General features: G+C 43.2%; 1 protein-coding gene across 1 annotated transcript in view; it reads left to right on the forward strand.

The window, feature by feature from the left end:
• The window catches only part of PCOLCE2 (procollagen C-endopeptidase enhancer 2), a 52,427-nt gene that overhangs the window by 2,511 nt on the left and 26,427 nt on the right, over positions 1–23,489 (forward strand). The window contains exons 2-4 of the mRNA XM_069973885.1: positions 12,371–12,479; positions 21,698–21,953; positions 22,728–22,852. Coding sequence (XP_069829986.1) covers positions 12,371–12,479; positions 21,698–21,953; positions 22,728–22,852 — 490 coding nt within the window. The remainder of the gene's footprint in view (positions 1–12,370; positions 12,480–21,697; positions 21,954–22,727; positions 22,853–23,489) is intronic.

Genomic DNA, 23,489 nt, shown 5'->3' on the forward strand with positions numbered 1-23,489 from the left:
ACGGCGCCGTATACTATCCGGCTGTAAGCTCATACGTAGTGTGCACTGTGCGGGCGTATATCGTATACTTTCAAGCGAACGCATCAACCTCAAAACTACGTGCGTATATTCGCGGACGGATTTATACGCAGTGTGAACATAGCCATAGAGTGTAACAGTCGTAAGCAAGTCACTAACTGAAACAGTGTCCGACATTCTTTTTGGTTGCTTTTTCATCCAATCCGTCATGTTGGGCTGAAACCAGTGGCGTCGCTAGGCAGTTTTATTCGGGGCTCATGCCCCGAATAAAATGCCTGCTGCCCCGGATTTCTTCAGCCCCGGTCTTGCGAGCCAGATGCGGCTCTTTTGATGGCCGCATCTGGCTCGCAGATCGCGGCTGCTGCCCGCCTCGCCAGCTGCTCATCTCATCTACTGCCCACCCGTAGCGCCCGCCGTGCATGCTGCTCCAATCCAATCAGCGGAGACCGGAAGTGCGGGGCCGCTGCGGCGGACCGTGGCGCACGCGCTGATTGGATGCGTGCACCACGGCCCGCCGCAGCGCAGCACATCCGGCGGCCGCTACGAGCGGCCAGTAGGTGAAACTCGGTGGAGGTGACTGTGGAGGTGAGGAGGCATGGGGGAGAGAAGCAAGGGGGAGAGAGGTATGGGGTGAGAAGTATATGGGGGAGAGGACCACGGGGGAGAGAAGTATCTGGGGGAGAGGAGCAAGGGGGGAGAAAAGCATGGTGGAGAGAAGCATATGGGGGAGAAAAGCATGGGGGAGAGAAGCATATGGGGGAGAGAAGCATGGGGGGAGAAAAGCATGGGGGAGAGAAGCAAGGGGGAAGAAAAGCATGGTGGAGAGAAGCATATGTGGGAGAGAAGCATGGGGGGAGAAAAGCATGGGGGAGAGAAGCATATGGGGGAGAGAAGCATGGGGGAGAGAAGCATGGGGGAGAGAAGCATATGGGGGAGAGAAGCATGGGGGAGAGAAGTGGGGGGAGAAGTATGGGGGAGAGAAGCAGAGGAGAGAAGCAGGGGGGAGAATTATGGGGGGAAAAGCAGGGGAGAGAAGCACAGGGGAGAAGTATGGGGGATAGAAGCAGGGAAGAGAAGCACGGGGAAGAGATGTATGGGGGAGAGAAGCAGGGGTGAGAAGTATGGGGAGAGAAGCAAGGGGAAGAAGTATGGGGGAGAAAAGCAGGGGGGAGAAGTATTGGGGAGAGAAGCGGGGGGGGAGAAGCATGGGGAAAAGAGGGGGCCGGGTGGGGTAGTGTGTGTGGGTGGAGAAGGTGAGGTGGGGTAGTGTGTGTGGGTGGAAGGGGTCAGGTGGGGTAGTGTGTTTGGGGATGGCGGTCGGGTTAATTGCAGGCAGGATGGGAACTTTATTACTATGGTATGTACTGCAGGCACATTATTACTATATAGGAGGCACAGCAGAGGGGGTATTACTATATGGAGGGTACAGCAGGGGGCATAATAACTATATAGGGCACAGCAGAGGGCATTATTACTATATAAGGGTACACAGCAGGGGGACATTTTACAATGTGGGGTAATACAGCAGGAGGCATTGTTACTATAGGGCACAACACTGGACATTATAACTATTTGGGGGCACAGCAGAGTATCCTACCTACAGGGGGCAACATACTTACCTACCTACTCACTGACACCAGGTAGTGGAATAACTACTGTATGGGAGCCTATAGGAGGGGAAAAGGAAGGAAATTGAAGGAAAAGTGCAGAGCCTGAGATGTTTGTCTGGCAGGTTCTGAAGAGATGAATTGCAACTGAAAGAAATCATCATGGTGGTTTGGGCCGGATGGAGAGAAAAAGGGAAAGAGAACAACTCAGATCAAAGAAGACGTCACCTGTGAGTCACTGAATGAGGTTTTTGCATTTTGTAGAACGTTATCTGGTAGGAGTTCCCCGAGGTAGAAAAGGTTGGGAAACACTGGCCTAGAGGATAGGAGCTAGGGCAGACCTCCCAGAGGCTGTGTGTACAGGGGGAGCTGTGAAGGAGCTGTCTGTGCCTGCTTAGCCACAGTTATTAAGAGTGGAGGCAATAGAGCAGGACTAATTGAGCAGTCATTGGGGTTACTAGCTTCTGCATCATGCTCCTTCGCTAAGCGCTTATGACGGCACTCAGAGGGCCCGGGCCCCGGATGTTTTAGGACCCTAGCAACGCCCTTGGCTGAAACCAATGAAAAATACCTCTCATATAACAAATAGCTGAGCTTTAAACAGACAGACTTTACACATTGACTGCACATGGAGATTCAGAAGCACTGGAAAGTTTTATTTTATTTAGGAAGATACACTTAATGCAGTGGACAACATCAAATCAATTTTTCTTTGCATTGCATGTATTTTTTACTAATAAAACAGATGTACAGTTGGTTTTTATTAAAAATGTTCTACCCTTTAGCTTCGGCAGCTTGCATGTATGTACACCACAACAGAAGCTGATCTGTGCTGACCTTTCCTGAAGCCAAATGCAGGGTTAAAAAATATATACAACTAACATAAATTTTATAGGATTTGTATTTAGATTTAGGAGATGAAAAAGAGGAGCTACAGAATGAGCTCTCAGAGAATTGTCTGGTGGACAGAGCACACAGTGGCATCGAGCAGCTTGTATTGTAATGTATACACATGCAAGCTGCCGAGACTTAAAGGGGTACTCCAGCGGGGGGGGGGCACTTTTTTGCTGGGACCGGGGAGGAGGTGGCCGAGGGAAAAGACGTCCACTCACCTCCCCGGTTCCAGTGGCGGGTCCCGCATCGCGGCGCTTCGGTGCCCGATTCCCGGGGGCTTCCGGGTGTCTGATGCGGGCCCGAGACGTGACGTCTCAGGTCCGCTCAGCCACTCAGTGAAGGAGGCGGGATCCATTTCAAGTCCGCTCAGATCCCGTCTTTTCCCTCGGCCACCTCCTCCCCGGTCCCAGCAAAAAAGTCCCCCCCCCCTGCTGGAGTACCCCTTTAATAGCTGGTAGCACCTAAATACAACCTAGTACAAGATTTCTTTTCTTGTCAGGACTTTATGAGTCTTAAAAGTTACATTTTGTTTGCTTTTGTTTTGTTTTAATCGTTCTTGGGTATTTGCTATAGTAAATCACATACGATTTAGTCTTATTAATGTGATAAGTAAACAGGAATGAGCTGGGAGACCAAACACAGCTAATACAAAATGTATGGCATTGTGCTTAGAAAACAGGGAGTAGAATGTGGTGCTTCATAGTGTGCTGCTTATACCCTGGCTTATTATCTTGTGTGTAGTGATGTCATCATAGTAGAAAAGATGAATCCCGGCACTCACCAAGTTGCATCCTCCGTGTTCTTGTTTGTTTTGCACCAATAAATAAGCATTGCTTGACTTGGTGAGTGCCGGGATTCATCTTTTCTACTGTTCTGGGATTACTTCTACCACGAGCACCACCTGACCCGCAGAGTGCCATCTTCTACTATAGTGATGTCATGATGGTGGCTACTGTGGTCATTGGGCAGCCCATCATCACACTTTAGTTACAACAAGCAATGCAGAATCTGATTTTAAAGGTGAGTATATTAGGTGGTTTGTTTTTTTTGCAACTGTTTCTATCCAGACAGAACACTTTATTAGAAGTTCAAAGTTCAAAGCCATGTTAACAGCTGGAGGCTGAAAAGATCATTAATCCAGTTTTCACATATCTGACACTTTAGAGAGTATTAAGAGTTCACATAGACCACACTATCACTATTGACTCATTTTCAGGGTGAGAAACATCTCTTTGCTATCCACAGCAATGAGTAGAAGACATTTAAATTGTTAACATCTGAAGAATGTAAATCCCTTTTCCTTCTGCTGCTTGATACTGGTAGATAGCATGCACTGTACATCTGCAGGACACAAGATGATATGCTAAATATTGGTAGTATACGTTGATCTTTTCCATCCATAGACATTATCAGTTAAAGGTGGAGAGGAAAATACAAACATAAGGAACCTCTTAAAAGTTTTTACATTTCTAAGTCTTCTATCTCAATATATAACTGTGTGTGAGAGAATACCCCATATTTCAATTGGCCTCTTCCTCTGTCCTACCAATACACTCAAAAGGATACCCCCTGGGTTCTAAATTAGACCATATACTTCTTCCAATTACAGTAAACACCAGTAATAAGCTTTCTGTGTTAACATGTTATTACAAATGAGTAACATACACAAATTAAGTTAATGGACAAAAGTATTGGTCCCTACCTCTAAGGGCCCTTTTAAATGCCCCAATGAGATCATCCATGAGATCAGCAGTGCTTGTTTGCAGAGCCTATTAACCATGCAGTGTGTAAATTCAACATACTGCGTGGGAGCAGGGAATTATTTAGGACCGGCATACAAGTACACTGGTCTTGATAAATCTCTCCCATAATGTATAAGTCACCACCACTTTAGTGACTTAATAACTGCAGCATTTTAAAACATTAAAATCAGTACAAAAACTCTTCAGAGACTCCATGTCATTTGATTCCATTGCTGAGCAGGTACAGGCCAGCCTTAAATGGGCACTGCCTTTTTAAAAAACTTCAAAAAATGCCATGAAGACAAAACAACAGTTTTGATTAGTTGAGGTCTTAGTGGTCAGACCCCGACTTATCAGGAGAAGGGGCCAGGTAAAGATCTGTGCACACTCTCCCGACTCTAAGTCTCGTGATGGGGATGACTGCACAATGTAAGCATATGGGACCATTTCGTTCACATACTGTAGACACATGATTGGTCATGGTGTGAACACTCAGACCCCAACTTTTCAACAGAAGATGTGAAAAGTTTTCCATAACGACAGGTATGCTTTACAACAGGTATTACACAGCTTGACCCCTGCCCCATACAAGCTCTCATCTCCTAGATTGGTGCTTGTCTAACAAGCTTATTGATAGGCTCTGTTATTGGATGGGCAGCGCCTCAGAAATAATTGCTGGATAGTTCATGCAGCTCTTCTATAATTTGCCAGCCGCACACAGTCTATTACTAAGGTTAAAGTCATGCGATCAGCATTTGCTTGTTCATTGGCTGATCTTTGGGTTTATTACACAGGGCAATTATTGGCCTGTTATACTCACCCAAATACAGTGAAAATGTCACCACTGGATTTTGGAGCAATGGATATGTGTTCTGTGGAGTGACAGATCATGCTCCTCTATCTGGCAGTCTAATGGACACGTCTGTCCCACCCAATGAACAAAGCAAGGTCCATAAGGTATGTTTGGGTTAGTTTGGTGTGGAAGAATCTGAATGAGCCCTGACCTTGACCTCATTAAACACCTTTGGAATGAATAAGAGTGAAAATTGTGAGCCAGATCCTCTCATTCAGCTTCAGGTCTGACCTCACATATGCTCCCCTGGATGAATGGGCACAAATTCCCACAGAAACACTGCACTGCACAGTACTCCTACATAATAGTAAAGCTTCTACATTAACAAAAAAAAATGTATATGTTTTAAAAATTTAAGACAAATACAGCCTTAAGCCATGTTTATATGGCGTAAGGCACCAGCTGCTACATGACCCGGCCTGGTCACAGAATGGCCGGTGTCAGAGAAGATCTTCGATTCTGCAGGATTTCGGATGGGGACGCACCTGTGTGTACACAATAGAGCGTGCGGCCGGAGCATTGTGTAAACTGACAGGATCTCTGTGGCCACTGTTCAATGAATAGCAGCCGCAGAAAACTGACATATCAGCTAGCGATCCCAGCTGGAGTGTATACTATGTGTATACACTCCGTCCGGGATTCCCTCAGCTGCAGTACAATGTACGTGAAGTATTAATCACACCCTGTTGCAAATCGGCAACAACGGCCATGATTAATACCTAACTTACGTTGTGTGATCATGGCCTTAAATTTGATAGATATGTATGGACATATAAATGTAATGTTAAAATCACTAGAACCAAATTATAATCACACTACATATATAATAATAGTATTCTTAGGAATATTACCGCACAAATGTAGCCTGAAACCGTTTACTCCAACTTGACAATATTCGGAGGCCCAATAGAAAATGAATGCAGCATATACATGAATTCTGAGGGACATTTCCCCTCTTGTGAGTGGACGATAACTATTGATTGTGAGATACAGTCTCCAGGGCCTTAAAGGGGTTATGCAGCACTACAAAAACATGGCCACTTTCTTTCAGAGACAACATGACTCTTGTCACCAGTTCAGGTGTGTTTTGCAATTAAGCTCCATTCACTTCAATGGAACTGAGCAGCAAAAACCCCACCCAAGCTGGAGACAAGAGTGGTGCTGTCTCTGGAAGAAAGTGGCCATGTTTTTGTAGTGCTGGGTAACCCCTTTAAGCTAATGCATATTAAACTTAAATTTTACATTTAAAACCGATGTCTTCCAACATACAGTACCAAGCTTAACAAGTTATGTGCAAACAGTGGGGATAAAGGCTGTGCCTATTTCTTCTTTGCTCCCAGTGACCACTAAATCACTTGGAGACTGCCTTGCTGTGTCTATCTAAACCCAGCATAGTTTTGGTTCTGATTCAATCAAATGTCACTTTATCAGTTGTTTTCCCAGCTATGGCAGCTCCAGTTACCGGTGAATATTATAATGTAAAACATATTGCACTTTTTATTGCATGGGGAAAAATAACACCGAGGAGTAACAGAATACAGATGTGTCCTCCTTACCTTTCCTCAACATACAGTATCTCAAGATGTATAATGCTTGATGACTAGCTTAGAATAAAACAGGATTTTACCATACTAAATGGGGAGATGTATAGGCTATATGTATACGTTTGCCCACCCAGTGAACAACTTTTGTGGTTTGTTGGAGACCATAGTGCACAGTTGTCTAGTTCTGTGCCCCTTTTATGTGTGCAATAAACAAGGCTTAAAAGTCACTGAAAAAAGACAATAAAAGCTCTAGTAACACAGATGATAATATATTTTCTAGTATCCCATGATTAATACTGACAAATAATAGGTATATATAAATAGTAACATCAATAGCATGATTCCTTTATACAGTATGTAGCATATAGCGCCTTCTTGTGTATTAGTGTTTTCCTTTTTTGACTAGGATTAAAAGAGACTTGATGTAGCAGAATGGAAAGGAGTGGAAAGTTTTACATCATTTATGTAACAAGCCTGCATGAAGTTTATGAGGTCCTAAGAGAGTCTGACATCTATTGCGGAGTAAGATGATATATGTTGTCTGTCTATGACATCTCCCCTTGTTGGATATTGAGTCAGACATAGCATGCGGGCTGAGTGTAGGGTTTTGAGAACAATTTTCACAATTGTAGGGATTAGGGATAATATACAGAATACATTGTAAATCGTATTACATTATTGTGTCCTTAGAAGTCTTACCATGCCTAGAAATCTCTTCTCTTCATAAAGTGAGACACTATAGTTTAATAATTTTTGTCACATTGATCCATATTAAAATAAATAATGAAATATTATGGGCTTTACTGGCGTGGAAAAGCAGCTCACTTTACAGCCTACAGGAAAACCGAATGTTATGACCTGACTACTACTAGGTAGAATATTAATAAAAGGTTAGTTGTTTTATGGCAATATTTATTCTTATAAAGTTTCTATAGTTATTATGCAGTGTCACGTCCATTGGATGACAGCTATGACAGATACCTCCCTTAGAATTACATTTGGGTCCATCAGCTTCTGCCAAGATGGACACCTATAGATGAGGAATTTATTTTTTTGGCAACTATCACTTTTCCTCAAAAGCCTTAAAAAGCCTTAAAAAAAACTAAAAAAAAAAAAAGAATACAAAAGTAAAAAATAAATGGTGCTCACAGTAAATAGTTAAATTGGCCAAACACTTTACATAGTTAAGAGCAAAATTCAACGTAGGGCCAGCCCTCCTGACTCACCCTCTTCGATGAAGAAAGAGTAATAAGATGCTGAAAGCAAACAATTGCATTTGGGTAGAGTCAGGTGTCCCCCATACACATTAGACCGTTGGTTGGGACAAAACCAGTAGGTTTGGACAGTCTTTGTCTAATCTGTACAAGAGCCTTAAGCAGGCAGAATTATCTGCTTAGGGTGGACAGTGGTAATGCTCACTTCAGCTATCTCTATGAGTTAACCTAAACATCCAACAAAAAAATAAAAACACACGTAGATTAATGTAAAAAATGGACAGCAAAAAAACAACAACACACACATGGGAAAACTAGAGCTTTATCCACCTTATGTTAATCCACTCCCATTTCTGCACTTAAAGGAGTTATCCAGCACTACAAAAACATGGCTACTTTTCCCCCTACTGTTGTCTCCAGTTCAGGTGTAGTTTGCAATTAACCTCCATTTACTTCAATGGAACTGAGTTTCAAAACCCCACCCAAACTGGAGACAACAGTAAGGGGAAAGTGGCCATGTTTTTGTAGCGCTGGATAACCCCTTTAACAACTGTACAGAAAGGTAATCACTTTGGCAGTAGCTTTATGAAGGTTGGATTGTTACTGTGATTATGTTTTTGTGACACCTGCTTAGGCTAGGTTCACACAGCGTTTTTGCAAAAACTGATCCGTTTTTTTTTTTTTTTACGGGAACAAAAGTAGTGTCAACACTACTTTTGTGTCCGTAAAAAAAATGGATCAGTTTTTTTTATAATGGAAGTCAATGGAAAAACAGATCAAAACGGATACACACAAATGCATCCATTTTTGTCATCCGTTTTTCAACCGTTGCAAAAAACGGATGAAAAAAACGGATTGCAAAGACGCAGTGTGAACCTAGCCTTAGGCCTAATTCACACATCCGCTGTTCTGTCCGCAATTGCGGGCACACAATTGCAGACAGAACATAAAACGAATGTTATCCAAAGGCCTCGTTTACATGTCCATACGTGTATACGGGGCCGCGATCTTTGCCGCAAAAAAAATGTTTTCTTGCGGCACAGATCGCTGGGGTAATGGAGTGTGAACGTATTGCTCCATGAAGCACGAAGCACTAGGGATGCAAATTCGTATTGCGGGCAGCGTTCGCGGGTTGCACTACGGGTGTGTGAACAGGGCCTTATAGGGATTTTTGAACATATTTTATTTGTATCACTGTATTCTCTTTACATTCACTGCACAATTTGCACCAAGCTTGTTCTTGCATATGTCCCACCTTATCAGTTTTCTTGCCATCTTCATAGATTAATAGTACAAGCAAATATAAAAAAACTTTGTAATGTTTTTTATCAGACAAAATGTTTTCTTCTCCTGTTTTCTTCTCCCTCCCCCTCCACTAAACAAATTTAGGTTACAACGTAGCAGCTCAGGAATCACATTATGAGTAGAGATGAGCGAAGTTTTGAAAAGTTCGGTTCGGTCTGATCCGGCGAATTTTGGTGAAGTTCAGATTCGGCCGAACTGAACCTAAAACGAACCTTGCAATAACGACTGAATAATTGCAGCTACAATAGTGGGAGTGTGATAGCGTATAGTTTTGTTTAGTTGCTATTACAATGAAACAAGTGGAAAAAATCAAAGTGCAAAAATAGCGTAAAAAAATGTGCCAAGGTGTAAGTGATTACACGGGACATAGGACACAAAGTTCCTTGGACCCAGTAGGGTGGAAAACAGACATTTGACAGTGGAACCAGCAGCAGTAATAGTACTGCATTGGACCCAGTGTGGAGGAGAGGGAGGAGGAGGCAGTAGCACTTGATTGCAAACAGCCCAGTATGGTTGAAAAGAGACTATTGGAGGAGGCGGCACCACTTGATTGCACCAAGCCCAGTATGATTGAGAACAGACTATTTGACGAGGAGTAGGCAGTACCTGATTACACCCAGGGCAGTATGATTGCGAACAGACTATTCATGGAGGAGGATGGTCAGCCTTGGAGTGTTGGCCTGGGAATCCTTGCTGATGATGTTGTTCACCGCACTTATAAGAACACGGACGAGTGAGATGATGTCGTTGATGCCTGCTCACAGAGTCGCGTCCTCAAAAGGGATAAACAATTGGCACGACATGTTCGAAGAAACCCGGGCACTATGAGGTTTATCACATGTGCCATACAAAGTGTATGACTCCCTGCTGCACTGCAGAGAAAAGGTTCCTCCCTTTGTGGGCTACAACACTTCCCACCTTTAGTTGACCTTGGCTCAGCCATTCATATATCTCCTCCCTGATGGTCCGGAGGAGCTCCTGCCCACTGTGGCTCCGTTCACCCAGGGTCACAAAATGGAGGACAGCCTGAGAGCGCCGAGCCTGACATCGTTGGTAAGACACCGGGGCAGGTTGGACTGCAGTCAAAGCGGTGGATGGTTGCAAGCTGGTGGAGGCAGAACTTTTGCAGAACTGGCCCCCTAAAGTACCGTGGAGGTGACAGTGGCAAGAATAAGCTAACTTTCTGGTGGTCTTCTGGGGGAATGTTGACCCAATGGGCAGTAACAGACATGTACTGCACTTGCCCATAATTAAAGGACCAGGCATCAGCACTGGGGTGCACGGTCTTGGATACCAAGAATCCCAATGAGTTGTCAACATTTTTGTACACAACTGTGCAGTGATGGGACAGCCGATGGGACAGCTGATGGGACTTTTTTTTTTACTTTTTTTGTTTCTGGGACAGTGATGGGCGGCTAAATGGGGTTCTATTTTTTGAACCTGATTGTAAAGATATGAACTGAGATTTTGACTTAGTAAAATAGATCAGCTTGAACACTGAAGTTGCTTTCTTGTGTCTTGGTTAATACTCACAGACATCTGTCACATTACATTCTTGATTAGGCAGCACCCAGGTATATTTGAGGAGACTGATTTAAGGTCTCACCCTAACAGTGGTGACATCACACATCTTGATATTCACAGAAAACCAGGATACAAGGTATTATAGCAGTAATAATCCCTTGTATCCTGGTCTATTCTGTGAAAAAAATTTGTGTCGCCATTGTTATTTTTTCCAGATTCGCAACAAACTTTCTCAAAGTTTGGTTCAGGGCCGAAATATGAGCAGTATAATTCTATGGGGTGGGGGTGGGGGGGTGTGCCTGGGAACACACATGGGCTGCAGAGAATGTTTAGTAAGAAAACAAATTGATATATTCTTCTATTCTACAGTGCTGAAAATATATTCAGTTTATTTTTGTAAATTACTTTTTGTACCTTTTTTGTGCTTTTTTACGGACAATTTAGTGATATTTAAAGTGACACTGTCACCCCCTATTTGCATTTTGACTGCTCTCCACAGGTGTAAAGGGCCAATGTTACAGCTTTCATTACTTATTTTATATCACACCTCATGGTGCTTGTTCTGGTAAAAAGTCGTTTTTATCACCTGTGGATTGGTATATGTGGACGGGGCCTCGCGGCCTATGTGGCACATCGCTCCGCCCATAGCGCCACTTAGCCCTGCCCCAATCTGCGACGCCATCGCCACATTGGCCCTGCCCCCTCAGCGCCCATTGGTGTGTAACAATCTAGGGGGGTGGGACCTAGAGCTTTAGGCTGGCCCTTCCAATGGCTGCTGAGGGGCGGGCCTATGCTGCGATGACATCACTGATGGGGCGGGGCTGAGTGGCGCAGCGATGTGTCACATAGGCCACGAGGCCCCGCCCACATATACCAATCCACAGGTGATAAAAACGACTTTTTACCAGAACAAGCACCATGAGGTGTGATATAAAATAATTAATGAAAGCTGTAACATTTACCCTTTACACCTGTGGGGAGCAGTCAAAATGCAAATAGGGGGTGACAGTGTCACTTTAAATACCATAATGACAACATAAATTTCCATGTAGACATTTCATTTGTTTTCTATGATTTCTGAAAGCTTATCTTAAAATATCATTACTGTATACAGAAAGTGGTCACTTGTGTAGGGTCTGTTAGTTTAGACCTTGACAGTAAGGTAGAATGATAAGACTGGTGATCTCCTTTGTTGTATCTCTAAAGATCTGTCATTATAATGAAACTGAGTGCCAAATCTATGAACCACAGCTGCTATTATTTCTGTCACATGTGATTAAGTCATAAGATGTGTTGAGAATTTCAGAGTTGCGCTGAGATCAACACATTTACTGAACATTTCACCAAATGTTATTGCAGGTCTGACCTGACATGTTTTCCTGCTACAACAAATTCATCACCAAGGCATAGTCCCTGTTTTAGAGCATGAAGCATGGTGGTCTTCAGAGCCTGGCAAACCCTTTGTGTGGTGTGCCACTAATAATAAGTCTCTCCTCTTATAATAATTTGTGTGTGATACCCATGATAACGTGATCCTCAATACGCTTTTGCATGCAGTTGTTTTAGCTTGACACAGTACTAATTTTAGATCCTTGACCTTGAATACTATAATTTTACCTACTTTGTGGTACACGTACACATGTATTAAATCATGCTGTTTCTTCGACAGGTACACATTTACTTGTGGTGGAAATCTAACAGGAGACACAGGAGTACTGGGAAGTGAAGGGTTTCCCGGAGTATATCCACCCAACAGCAAGTGTACATGGAAGATTACAGTAGGTTAATGTTTCTTTTACGTTGATTAACTTACTTATGATAATATCGTCTGAGAGGGATTTTATATGCATAGAGAGGCTATAATGACCTTGCTCAAGGTCACTGATAGTTTACTGATAGCAAGCAAAAAGTCATAGGTTCTTTAAACAAATACTTTGTGCGACCACAAAAGTCAGTGTGTAAGGGGGCTAAGTATCCCGCTACGTAGGCCCAAAAATCATGCAATACTCTACAAGTCCTCAAAGGGCCAGGTTGTTGTAAGTCTCCAGAAGGTTACCTGCTGCTTGTAACAGCTTGCCCCATGTAGGCATTGTTCACGCATTTGTAAAATTTAAAAGTCTTTAAAATCGCTAATCCACTCCCTATCACAAATTTTGGTCCCAACCACCCTCTGTTCCTTGGTTATGTGCATGCAAATGCTTGGACTTCACATTCTATATAGCAGCCAATCTGATCCTTGCTGTTGGTCAATCACTCTCTGAGGTGAGGTGTAGTGAGTGACCCATCTACAGTCTTCAATAGCTCTAGAATCTCACACACCTGGCACAACCATAAATGCAGAATGTCTTCCTCAAGGTTGAAGTCTAATAAACCCATAGGGGGACATGTATCAAAAGGTGAAAATGCCTCTCTCAAGCCCCTGGCTTCTATCCTAGGAGAAGCCCCCCCCTCTAGACGAGCTCCCTTTGAGCATCTTCAGTTACGCCACTTCCTCCAGACCGTTTCACAGGGCAAGCAGCTACACCGTTCCACCACGGACTTTGAAAAACTCTGCCTCTCCACCATGGGCCCCCCACATGCCATTTCTGCTATCTATGGGCTGTTGGTCTCTGCCCGAACGCAAGCTCTACCTCACTTCTGCACGGCGTGGGAGTCAGAACTGGGGAAACAGTTCACGGAGCCTCAATGGGCCAAATGCTTCTTCCTAACTCACAAAGCTACAATTGCCACCAAAGCACAGGAAACTTGCTATAAGATCCTGACTCGGTGGTATAGGGTCCCTACATCCCTTCACAGGTGGTTCCCCTCGGTCCCCGATACCTGCTGGCGCTGTGGGGTGGGAGAAGGCACTATGACACACGTCTGGTGGGGCTGCCCCAGTCTTGCACCCCTCTGGTCCGTGGTGCTCAAAACTATTGCAGATGTCACCGGGGTGCAGGTACCCCACACGCCTGAGGCTGCCTTGCTCTTTATGTTCCCCATGACTCAATCTAAATTCAAAAAGTCTCTAGCACGCCACTTACTACAGGCTGCCAAGACCATCATTCCCAGACACTGGAGGTCTGTGGACCCGCCGACCCTGGGGGAGTGGTTTGCTGAAGTTACCCACATCCAACACATGGAGGACTTACTGGCTTCTTCCCCTACCGACACCTCTAAATACACCGCCACATGGGGCCCTTGGCTCTCTTTCCTCTCCTCCCCTCAATACCGCTCCCTTACCTGTTAGGCCGTACCACTCCACCACCCCCCTCTCTCCCTAGACCTACCCCCCCTCCCCATCATCCCTTCTCTACTCATTATTTCCCCATCTTTCCCCCACTTGTGCTCCCTATGGCAGTTTGCTACCCTGCCTTTACAATTATGATTTTCGATATCATAACTAGCGCCATGGATTTGGCTCCTTCTGGTTAAGCATTCACCCATGCCTCGTTATTTTGTACTGTACTACACTGTATAAGCGTTTCTTATTAGACCACCCTCCTGGTCAAGTGTTGCGCTTGCAGCGCCCTTCTGTTGTTTTGTCCACTGTTGTCCACTGTTTTACTGTTTGCTTCTGGTCACAGCTTTTGTTGTACAATGATGATATTTCAATAAAGCCCTTTGGAATCGAAAAAAAAAAAAGGTGAAAATGCCTTTTTTAGGCGCAGATGGGGCTGTTTGGCGGAAAAATATCAGGGTATTTTTGCGAATATTTTATGTGCAACAGCCCCATCTGCGCCACCTTTGCCAGTGGGGTGGAGAGGGGGCTAAGAGGGGTGTGCGGCAGCACACAGAGGGGGCGTGGCCTCTGCGTGCGCCGCATTTATCATTTTTCCGGTGGAAAAATGACGCTGAAACCTACGCCAGCTCTGAGCTGGTATAGGTTTCAAAATCTTCGTACGGACAGGCTCCATGCGATTGGGATTTATGTATCCCCTGAGATGCGGAGCTGTGGGGACATTTGTAAGCGCGGCGTAAAAAACGCCAGACTTCATAAATGTCCCCCGTAGTCTCTTAAGGTGGCCATACAACGTTCAGCCAACAATCTTCTCTCATCCTCTACATACACATGAACAGTAGACATGGACGAACAATCCTGTGTTATCTTTGGGGAGGGATATGCCGCAGCCAGACTGACCTGGCAGTGGCTTATCTTTCTCAAAGAACAAATGGCCGTGAAATTCCATCACACTTGACCTTTATCTCCACTGACATCATCTGTCAGTGGATTTTTGGGAGACCTTCATTCACTTTATACTGAAGGCTGAACCCACCGCAAGCTGACAGAAGTATATGTGGACCTGAAAGGGGTATTCCACCCAAGAGCTAAAAAATGAAGTGCTTCCAAACATGGGTGATCTTACTTACCAAGTCCCCCTGAGTATTTTGAGCCATCACCATCTTTCTAGCTAGTTACAAGTCTTTCTAAAAGCTGGTCTATATCCAAGATGGCGCTGAACAGGAAACTACATTTCCATGCATGCATTGCACCTCAGAGCCAACTGCTAAGTATCTCCCTCATCTTGTTGTATCTGCCTATTGCTGGCTCAATCTGCTTCTGCTTTACACTGTAAACAAAATATCTATCTATCTGACTACATTGATAGATAAGAAAGAGAGATTAAAAAATTGTGTCTCCTTTCCCCTATACTCCCGAGGAGGCTGTTACTGTCCTGTTGATGTTGTTTCCCTGCCAGTTGGCCAGGTGCTTAGTGATTGTTGTCATGTCATTGTTCGGCGAGGTTACAGATGAGGTGTTACAGCTTGCCTGGCAACAGAAGAGACCTAGATCATGTGACTTTGGTCTCACAAGGGAGGGGGAGCGCAGAGGAGTGGAGACAAAATGGACAAGGAAGTGAGGATTTTCAGCAACCCCAGGGTGTGAGCCAGGATGTGCAGCAGACAAAGGCCTAATTCATGATATAGAAACATATTTCAAACAAGCTTAGATTATGGGTGGGGACTCAACAGGGCTAAATCTTTCTAAAGTGGAGTATCCCTTTAGGGTTAGCCTCAGGTCTAAAGTTATACACCATCCAAACAGTCAATACAGCCTCTCACAGATGGTTAGTGATGCCACAACCAGACCCATAGCCCATGTAGGATACCCATAGAATAGCCAAGCTGTAGTGACCACACAAGAATAATTACTAGCTGCTCTGCTTCACCTATATTTACAATTTTACACAAGTACAGTTGAAGTTTAGCATTTAGTACTAATCATTTACCACCCCCCAGCTTTGTTTAAATAAAAGTCCACAATTGTGCACTGAAAGTCCTAGTCAGAAAATTTTGCTTCGACATTTCGCAAAGTAAAAGACAATTTGAAAATGAATAGAAACAGAAAATAAAGCCGGTGGAGAGTACTTTCACTGTGGTCGAAATAGTCTTCTTACACCATCATACGTTACATTTTATTCATTTGTAGACCTGTGAGTCACAGAAAGTTACTGGGATACTGATGACTCAACACCAATGGGACATGACAGTGGGATGATTATGGATTCCATAGATAAGAAAACATCAGTATTTTCCATCACAAGCAGTTACTAGGATGAACCTCATGAGTCACATCTGTAGGAGACAGCAGTGTATGCCTCTCTCTGTTGTACCATCTGGCAGCATTGTGAAATTGAATGACATTGTGGATTCTGAAGAACTGAAACACATGGGAATATAAGTTTTTAAGAATTTTTTCAAAAATATTAAAATTTTCAAGAATTTCCAGACATACTTTAATTTTTTTTTTTTTTGCAGTGACAGGAAAATCAAATTCTCTGTAGACAGAAATTTTTATACAATTTTTAAAATAAATTCAGATCACTGATTCTTATGTCCTTATATTGTTTTCTTTATATTTTGCTAATAGCCACAATACAGCAGAAAACAATAAATTGTCTGAAAAGGGGAAAGGCTGGAATGTTACAGATAGCAGTAATTTATAATGCTTATAAAAATATTGTATGCATGTAGACATTTTCCTAACTTATCAGGGCCAAGCAAAGCAGAGAATTTATATATATATAATAGAAAGAAATACATAAATTAGCTATTGTTATTCCAAACCAAGATACAACCAGTACAAAAAAACTTGGAATGGTTAGAAATGTTAAAAGCTATATCACAGCATAAAATTGTTGTTGGACGCTTTTTCCAATCCAATCCAATGGAGTGATGTCAGTATGTTTACACAATCGTGGAGTATCGGGCATGTTGCCTTTGGCACTTTCGATAGAATTCAAGTGGTCTGTATTATGAGCTATTCCAACTATTATGTAACAGCCATTTTTACTGCAATCCAAAAGTGGAACAGAACAAAAAGCAGAAAGATTTTTACCTTTCACAGACTACAAGGTGCCATGAGCTGACTATGGGAAAATAGAAAGATCCAGATGTTCCCTCTTGCCCTCAGGCTACCTATATGGCTGCACAGGTGGTATGTCTGCCATTGTCCCCACATCTTATATTTACAAGTTTTTTTTAACCTTAATCTTAAAGTCTTTAATGCTATAGAAGAAAGGGGGCAAGTGATATGTGATAGGTGTGTCTATTGTGATGGGATTGGCTGGGGGACATATAAAAAGAAGACCACGTTTGTCAAGAATGTGCAGTAACCTGGTGTGAACTGGGCCTGTTTTTACTTCTATGTGCCACACCCGCTTGCTTCCCAGCTTCCTGGCAATGCGGGAGTTAAACTGATTACTGGGAGACTTGATTAATGCAGCTGAGTAGGTCTTTAGACTGACTGTTTTCTCTGCCTATCTGGAACCTGGAAGATCTGAATGCCGGTCCAATGGGGATCCGGACCGGGCTCTTGTTCAGCATAAAAGAAAGCTAAGGCACTCTTTCAGTGCTGGCTAATTAGGTTAATACCCTGGTCCCAGCTCCCCCCTGTCTATTCCTGCATTTCCCATCCTAACTCCCTTTGCTTGCTTGCTTGTTACCTGGCCTCTGGCTTTCACTTTAGACTATCCGACTAATAACTGTTTTTGTACTGCGCTGCCTGTCTGGTTTTGACCCTTGCTAGTTTACTATCAGATATTGTTTTTGTCTCTCTGTCTTGTTCTGTGTGCAGGTACCCAGTGTAGGGATGGTCATCGTGGTTGTCCGCGGCTGCCTAGGGCCGTGTGAGGCAAGTAGGTAGGGACAGTTGGTGGGTTCAGCTTTAGGGCTCACTGTCGTGTCATGTCCTTACCTGCCCCGTCCTGACAGCGTTCTCTAACCTACTAGCCCTGGATGAAGCTACTCTGTGCAAAACATATGTCGGGAATGGTTGGGCTTTTTTTTTCTCTGAATACCAGCTCAAGTAATTACTACATCCTCTACAGGTAAAGCATTTAGATTTTTTGGCCTCTCTTTTATTGGTCTTGCTAGTGTGAACTGTGTCCTGTAATTGTAGTATTTGCATTGTGGTACACCTATTGTATGGACTGTGTTCCTTCATATGCAATAAGTAATAAGTATTTTTGTGCTATCACAACATATCTGAACATGACTGAGAAAGTATGGGGACCCCATCTGTAATTCAGTCTGTTGTTAATCAGGTCCCTCATAAACTGTATGTTCTTTCATGTTTTTTTTTTATCCATAAGCTTGTCTCCCCCAAGCATTTTTTTTGTTTTGTTTGGTGTAATTTTCTATTGCATGGGACATTGTCCTCTTAGGGTACAAACACACACACCGTATACGCAACAGATACGCAGCAGATCTGCAGCAGATTTGATGCTGTGTTCAGTTATTTAGATCTAATCTGCTGCGTATCTGCTGCGTATCGCAGCAGTAAATACGCTGCATATACGGTGTGTGTGTTTGTACCCTTAGGGTACAAACACACACACCGTATACGCAGCGTATTTACTGCTGCGATACGCAGCAAATACGCAGCAGATACGCAGCAGATTAGATCTAGATAACTGAACACAGCATCAAATCTGCTGCAGATCTGCTGCGTATTTGCTGCGTATCTGCTGCGTATACGGTGTGTGTGTTTGTACCCTTAGGGTTTTTAGAACTCCAAATTACTGTACTATAGTTATAGGAAACAAATAAGTTCCATTATTATATAAGATTTTTAAAACCTTGGTCAAGTAAAGTGAAGGTCAAGTTTTTGGGTCAAGGATACAGAGTGCAGTCAGAATATTCTAGTTTCAGTTTTCTTATGAATTTAAGATTTTTAAAAATTTGCAATAATGTTAAGTCTAGGTTGGGATAAGGCTATGTTCCTACAATGTAAAAATAAGGGCAAATAACGGCCGTTGTTGCAAGATAACAGCCATTATTAAGCAACCATTGCTGTTATTTGCCCTTATTTTTACATTGGGGGAAGGCTGTAAACAGGTGTAAAATCCAGTACAAAAATCATTCACTACGTTGGTCTAATAAGAATCCCTGCCCCTCTGGGCTGCGTTGGATTTACTAACCCTCTTAGTAAATCCAACTAGCCTGAGACAGGTTTTAGCTTGTGTAAATCATGATAAATCAGGTGCAGGAGGAGGCCCCCCCACTCCGTCCACCCTTTAGGCAAACAGGGCAGCACCAGTGGAAAAAAGTTAAAAAATAATCACAGATTTTTGCACAGAGCTGGTGGGCAGGCAGGGGCGTGGAGTGACAAAAAGGGGGTGGAGTCCTTCCATCTGAGCCAAATTTACTACTATAAATTGTAATGCAAATTTACAGCAGCTGGGAGCTGGTATACACTCCTGAGGTTGTCACATGGGCAGCCTCAGGTGCAATACATTTACTGAATGACCTGCACCTCTCAATAAATCTGGTGTGGGGGAGAAGAGAGGATTTTACGTTAGAGCGGTGTATGAATACACTGGCAGTAATGAATTCCACCCATTGTGTGAACATAGCCTAAGGATGCAAATAACAGTCGGTTCATTCTACATCTTTCAGTTGTGAAGGTCCTGAACCATACAAATCAGGCCCATGTATCTATCAGTATCTGCTTTATGTTTCCCTGAGCATCTGATCTGAATCAGGAATCAATCCCATATCCTGCAGAGAGGTAGCATGTTGTGTGACCTGATGGAGCAGGCCGCCAAGCTTCATAGTTCTCTGTACAGCAAATACCTTGTCAGTTATCTCTTCAGTTTTTCAAAGCTTTATTTATTATTAGAATATTTGAGGATAAAGGACTATATAGGGTTTCCGAGTATTGTTTCATGTTATGTCCTGACAGGGTCAGAAGTACGTTCAACTGCAAATAAATGTGTTGCTTTTATCTTCACTTCCTTCTTATTGGTATGTTGGAGAAACACGTAGCAGATGGCACACATGATATGAATGTTCTCAATATGCTGTTTAAGGGTTCAAAGGAGACTATCTTGATAGAACCTCCCACTATATACCTCTACATAAAAGTCTGCATTGTTTATATAATATCATGTTTTTAATTCTTTAAAATGTCTCTTATTTAAAGGTAAAAGAAATAACTAAAAAGAAGGCAAGAGGTGGGTCTTGTGTGATACCAAAAGGGCCCGTTCAAACTACAGAAAACAGGCAGAAATTTCAAGCGGAACCCCCACCCATGGACTCCACTTGGAGTGCCGCCTGCTATTTGTTTCAATTGGATGCCTCGCATGCCTCCACTCTCCGCGCCTCTCCGCTCAAAGAATTGACATGACATGTTCCAATTGAAACAGATAGCAGGCGGGATTCCAAGCGGAGTCTGCATGGAGTCCATGGGCAGGGGTTCCGCTTGGAATTTCCACCTGTAGTTTTCTGTAGTGTGAATGTGCCCTAAAGATATATGCAGTAGAGCAGGAGAACAGATTCAGTGCTCACTTTTTTGCCGCTTGGGCTTTGTACGTATCACCCCAAGGTATGGGGTACAGGTGATCCTGTGTATGGTGTCTCCAACTGGTGGAACGTCTTGTAATGTGGTGGGGCTGCCAGAGCCGGCTAGAGTACATGTGGGATGCTGCCTGTAAAGCAATAACATATAAGAAAAAATGCCAACTGGCCATACTAAAAGTTGCCAGCGCTGCCCCCCCCAAAAAAAAACAGTGTGAAGTCCAGGATGTAAAAATAAATAAAAATTTATTGTAAAATAATGGATACATGTATTACATGTTTGGGGGTTACTTTCCCTTCCTCTGACACAGTGAACATTTTTCATGTATGTTATTTCATATAAAGGTGTATTCACATACTTTATAGTGATAACTTGTCACCGGGATATGCCATCATGTTATAATCAGTGGAGTTATGACCTGTGGGACCCCTACCATTTTTTAGAGTGAAGTGGCCTTTTGTAGTGATGCTTCCTTTTCAGTGATTTTCTTTTCACAGCATCACCTTTACCATCTACTGTGCAGAATGGCGCCATTCAAATGAATTGGGCAGGCCACAGGTCCTTGCACAGACAGGTAGCTATGCCACTGTGCAGGGAAAACTTAGTAGGGGGCACAAAGCTAAATTGCCATTTGCCATTGCTGCTATTTTATTTTCAGTTTCTAGGGGGTTCAAGAGGTCAGAGAGATATGACATTACTATATCAGATGGGAATAACCCTTTATTTGATCATTGTGCAACTATTGGATATCGTTGGGATGTGGTTTTCCCCCACACAATGATCAGGATATACTTCCACCCCCTCCATGTCTTAGAAGACTTACATATGAGAGGTGGAATCAGAGAAAGTAAGTGCAGGGGAGCAGAAGACTTCTTTAATAAAGATCCTTTTACATGGACTGATTATCTGCAGACAAGAACCCTCACTATCAATCATTGGCCCATATAAAAGTGCCAGCAATTACATATACATGCCTTATTCAATACTAAAGAGGCACGTGTAGTACCTGCTCCTTGTTTCTGAACAGGGTAACCCTACAATTAACTCCATTCCCTAACAGGTTATTTGTCAGAGTATTCTGTAAATGAAACAAATACAAAGCGGTCTGAAGCTCTGGTCTGCACATAGTTGTCCCAAATAGTTGTTCCATAGTTGTTTCAAATTAGTCTACCTGGAAGTAGCTGCACCTATCAAATGATACCTTTTTTTTTACAGGTACCTGAGGGTAAGGTTGTTGTCCTTTCTTTCCGTTTCATCGATCTGGAGAACGACAATCTCTGCCGATATGACTTTGTGGATGTTTATAATGGACATGCTAACGGCCAACGCATCGGGAGGTTTTGTGGCACATTTCGACCAGGTGCTCTGGTATCAAACAGCAATAAGATGTTAGTCCAAATGGTGTCAGATGCCAACACAGCAGGAAATGGCTTTATAGCAATGTTCTCTGCAGCCGAACCAAATGAAAGAGGTATTGTATGCCACTCCTTGGATTAGACCCACATTCAGTATTGTGTTTCAAAGCTATCTCCCTCATTAATGTCCTAAATAGGACCTAGATGACATTTTTTTTACCTTTACCTCTAACATTTGTGTTTGCCATGCAACTTGGTATGCTTAAGTATACTTGGCTGTTCTGAGGACAACAACTAGAACATGGGGAATAGCTTGTGGTCCTAGAGCTGGATAGATTAGATTAGTCACAGAGGAATTAACAGGTCACTTGTATGCCTGACAGAGTAAATAGTTGGCACAGGGTGAATAGGACACAGACAGCACTAAATGATAGTCAAGGTCATGTCTAGTGGTAGACAGCAGGAAGAAGAATAAAGATGGGTCAAGAGTCAAGACCAAGTTACAAGGGTCACAGACCACCAACGTGGAGAGCAAGACAGGAAGTTAGTTTTAGCAGCTGAATGCTATCACAGGCTCCCTGCTGACTAATACAATTGTAACTAGTGTTTGCTAAGCTTTAATTGGCTGGATGGAGTGCTGTAATACTGCACATGTACCACCTAGAAGCCTGTACAGTTATTGAAGCACAAAGTAGTGCCAGCGCCTGCTCATATAGATGGGGGGTAGTAACTACAATAATTAGGCTACCCTAGGTTAGAATATGAACATATACTTAATAAATTATCGACCCATGAAATGAAACACAATGCATAATATCGTCTCGCACGCTATCAAGTAAGAAAATCATTTTTTATTCTGCAAACATCCTAACTGACAAGCATGATTGCAGGGGATCAGTACTGTGGAGGCCGCTTAGACAAACCTATTGGAAGCTTTAAGACACCCAACTGGCCAGATCGGGATTATCCAGCTGGAGTGACATGTTCATGGCATATTATTGCTCCAAAACATCAGGTGAGACAAGAAAAGTGCTATTATGTTATTGTTCTTAACATTCATTAGACATATAGAAAAAATATACAGTATACAGCTAAGGTTAGGCTCCCATTTCCACTGATGCTCCGTTCGCGTTGCTCCGTCTGAAGTTCTGTTTGTTCTTCAGGATCTGAGAAGACAAAAAAATACTGCATCCAAAATAAATGGACACCAGATGGAAACCCAACAGACCCCATTGTAGTCAGTGGGATGTCTCAGGTGTCCGGCTAAATCAGTTAGGTAAATTGTTACCCCCCTTACTCTATGTGTGGTTCTCCGCACCATCTACAAACTTAGATGCTACACATTCTATATCTACCTGTATAACACTTGTATGTGTGTTCTTTCTGCTGTAATATTGCTTCATTTTATCAGTGGACAGTGTCACCTAGGCAGGAGCATAGCTAAGATTCATGGGGTCCCATAGCAAGAAACTGTACAGAGCCTCATGAATCCTGTACCGGCCCCCTCTCATACTCACATTACCTGGTGCAGTTCCGCGGCACTCCATTTATCCAGATCTTGGGCGCACAAGTGACGTCACTGGCACGCCGGGAGCTGGGAGAACGGAATGCTGCAGGACTGCACTGGGTCATGTGAATATGTGTTTCAAGAA

Source organism: Dendropsophus ebraccatus, chromosome 6 (genome assembly GCF_027789765.1).
Source record: "Dendropsophus ebraccatus isolate aDenEbr1 chromosome 6, aDenEbr1.pat, whole genome shotgun sequence".
Classification (NCBI taxonomy): Eukaryota; Metazoa; Chordata; class Amphibia; order Anura; family Hylidae; genus Dendropsophus; species Dendropsophus ebraccatus.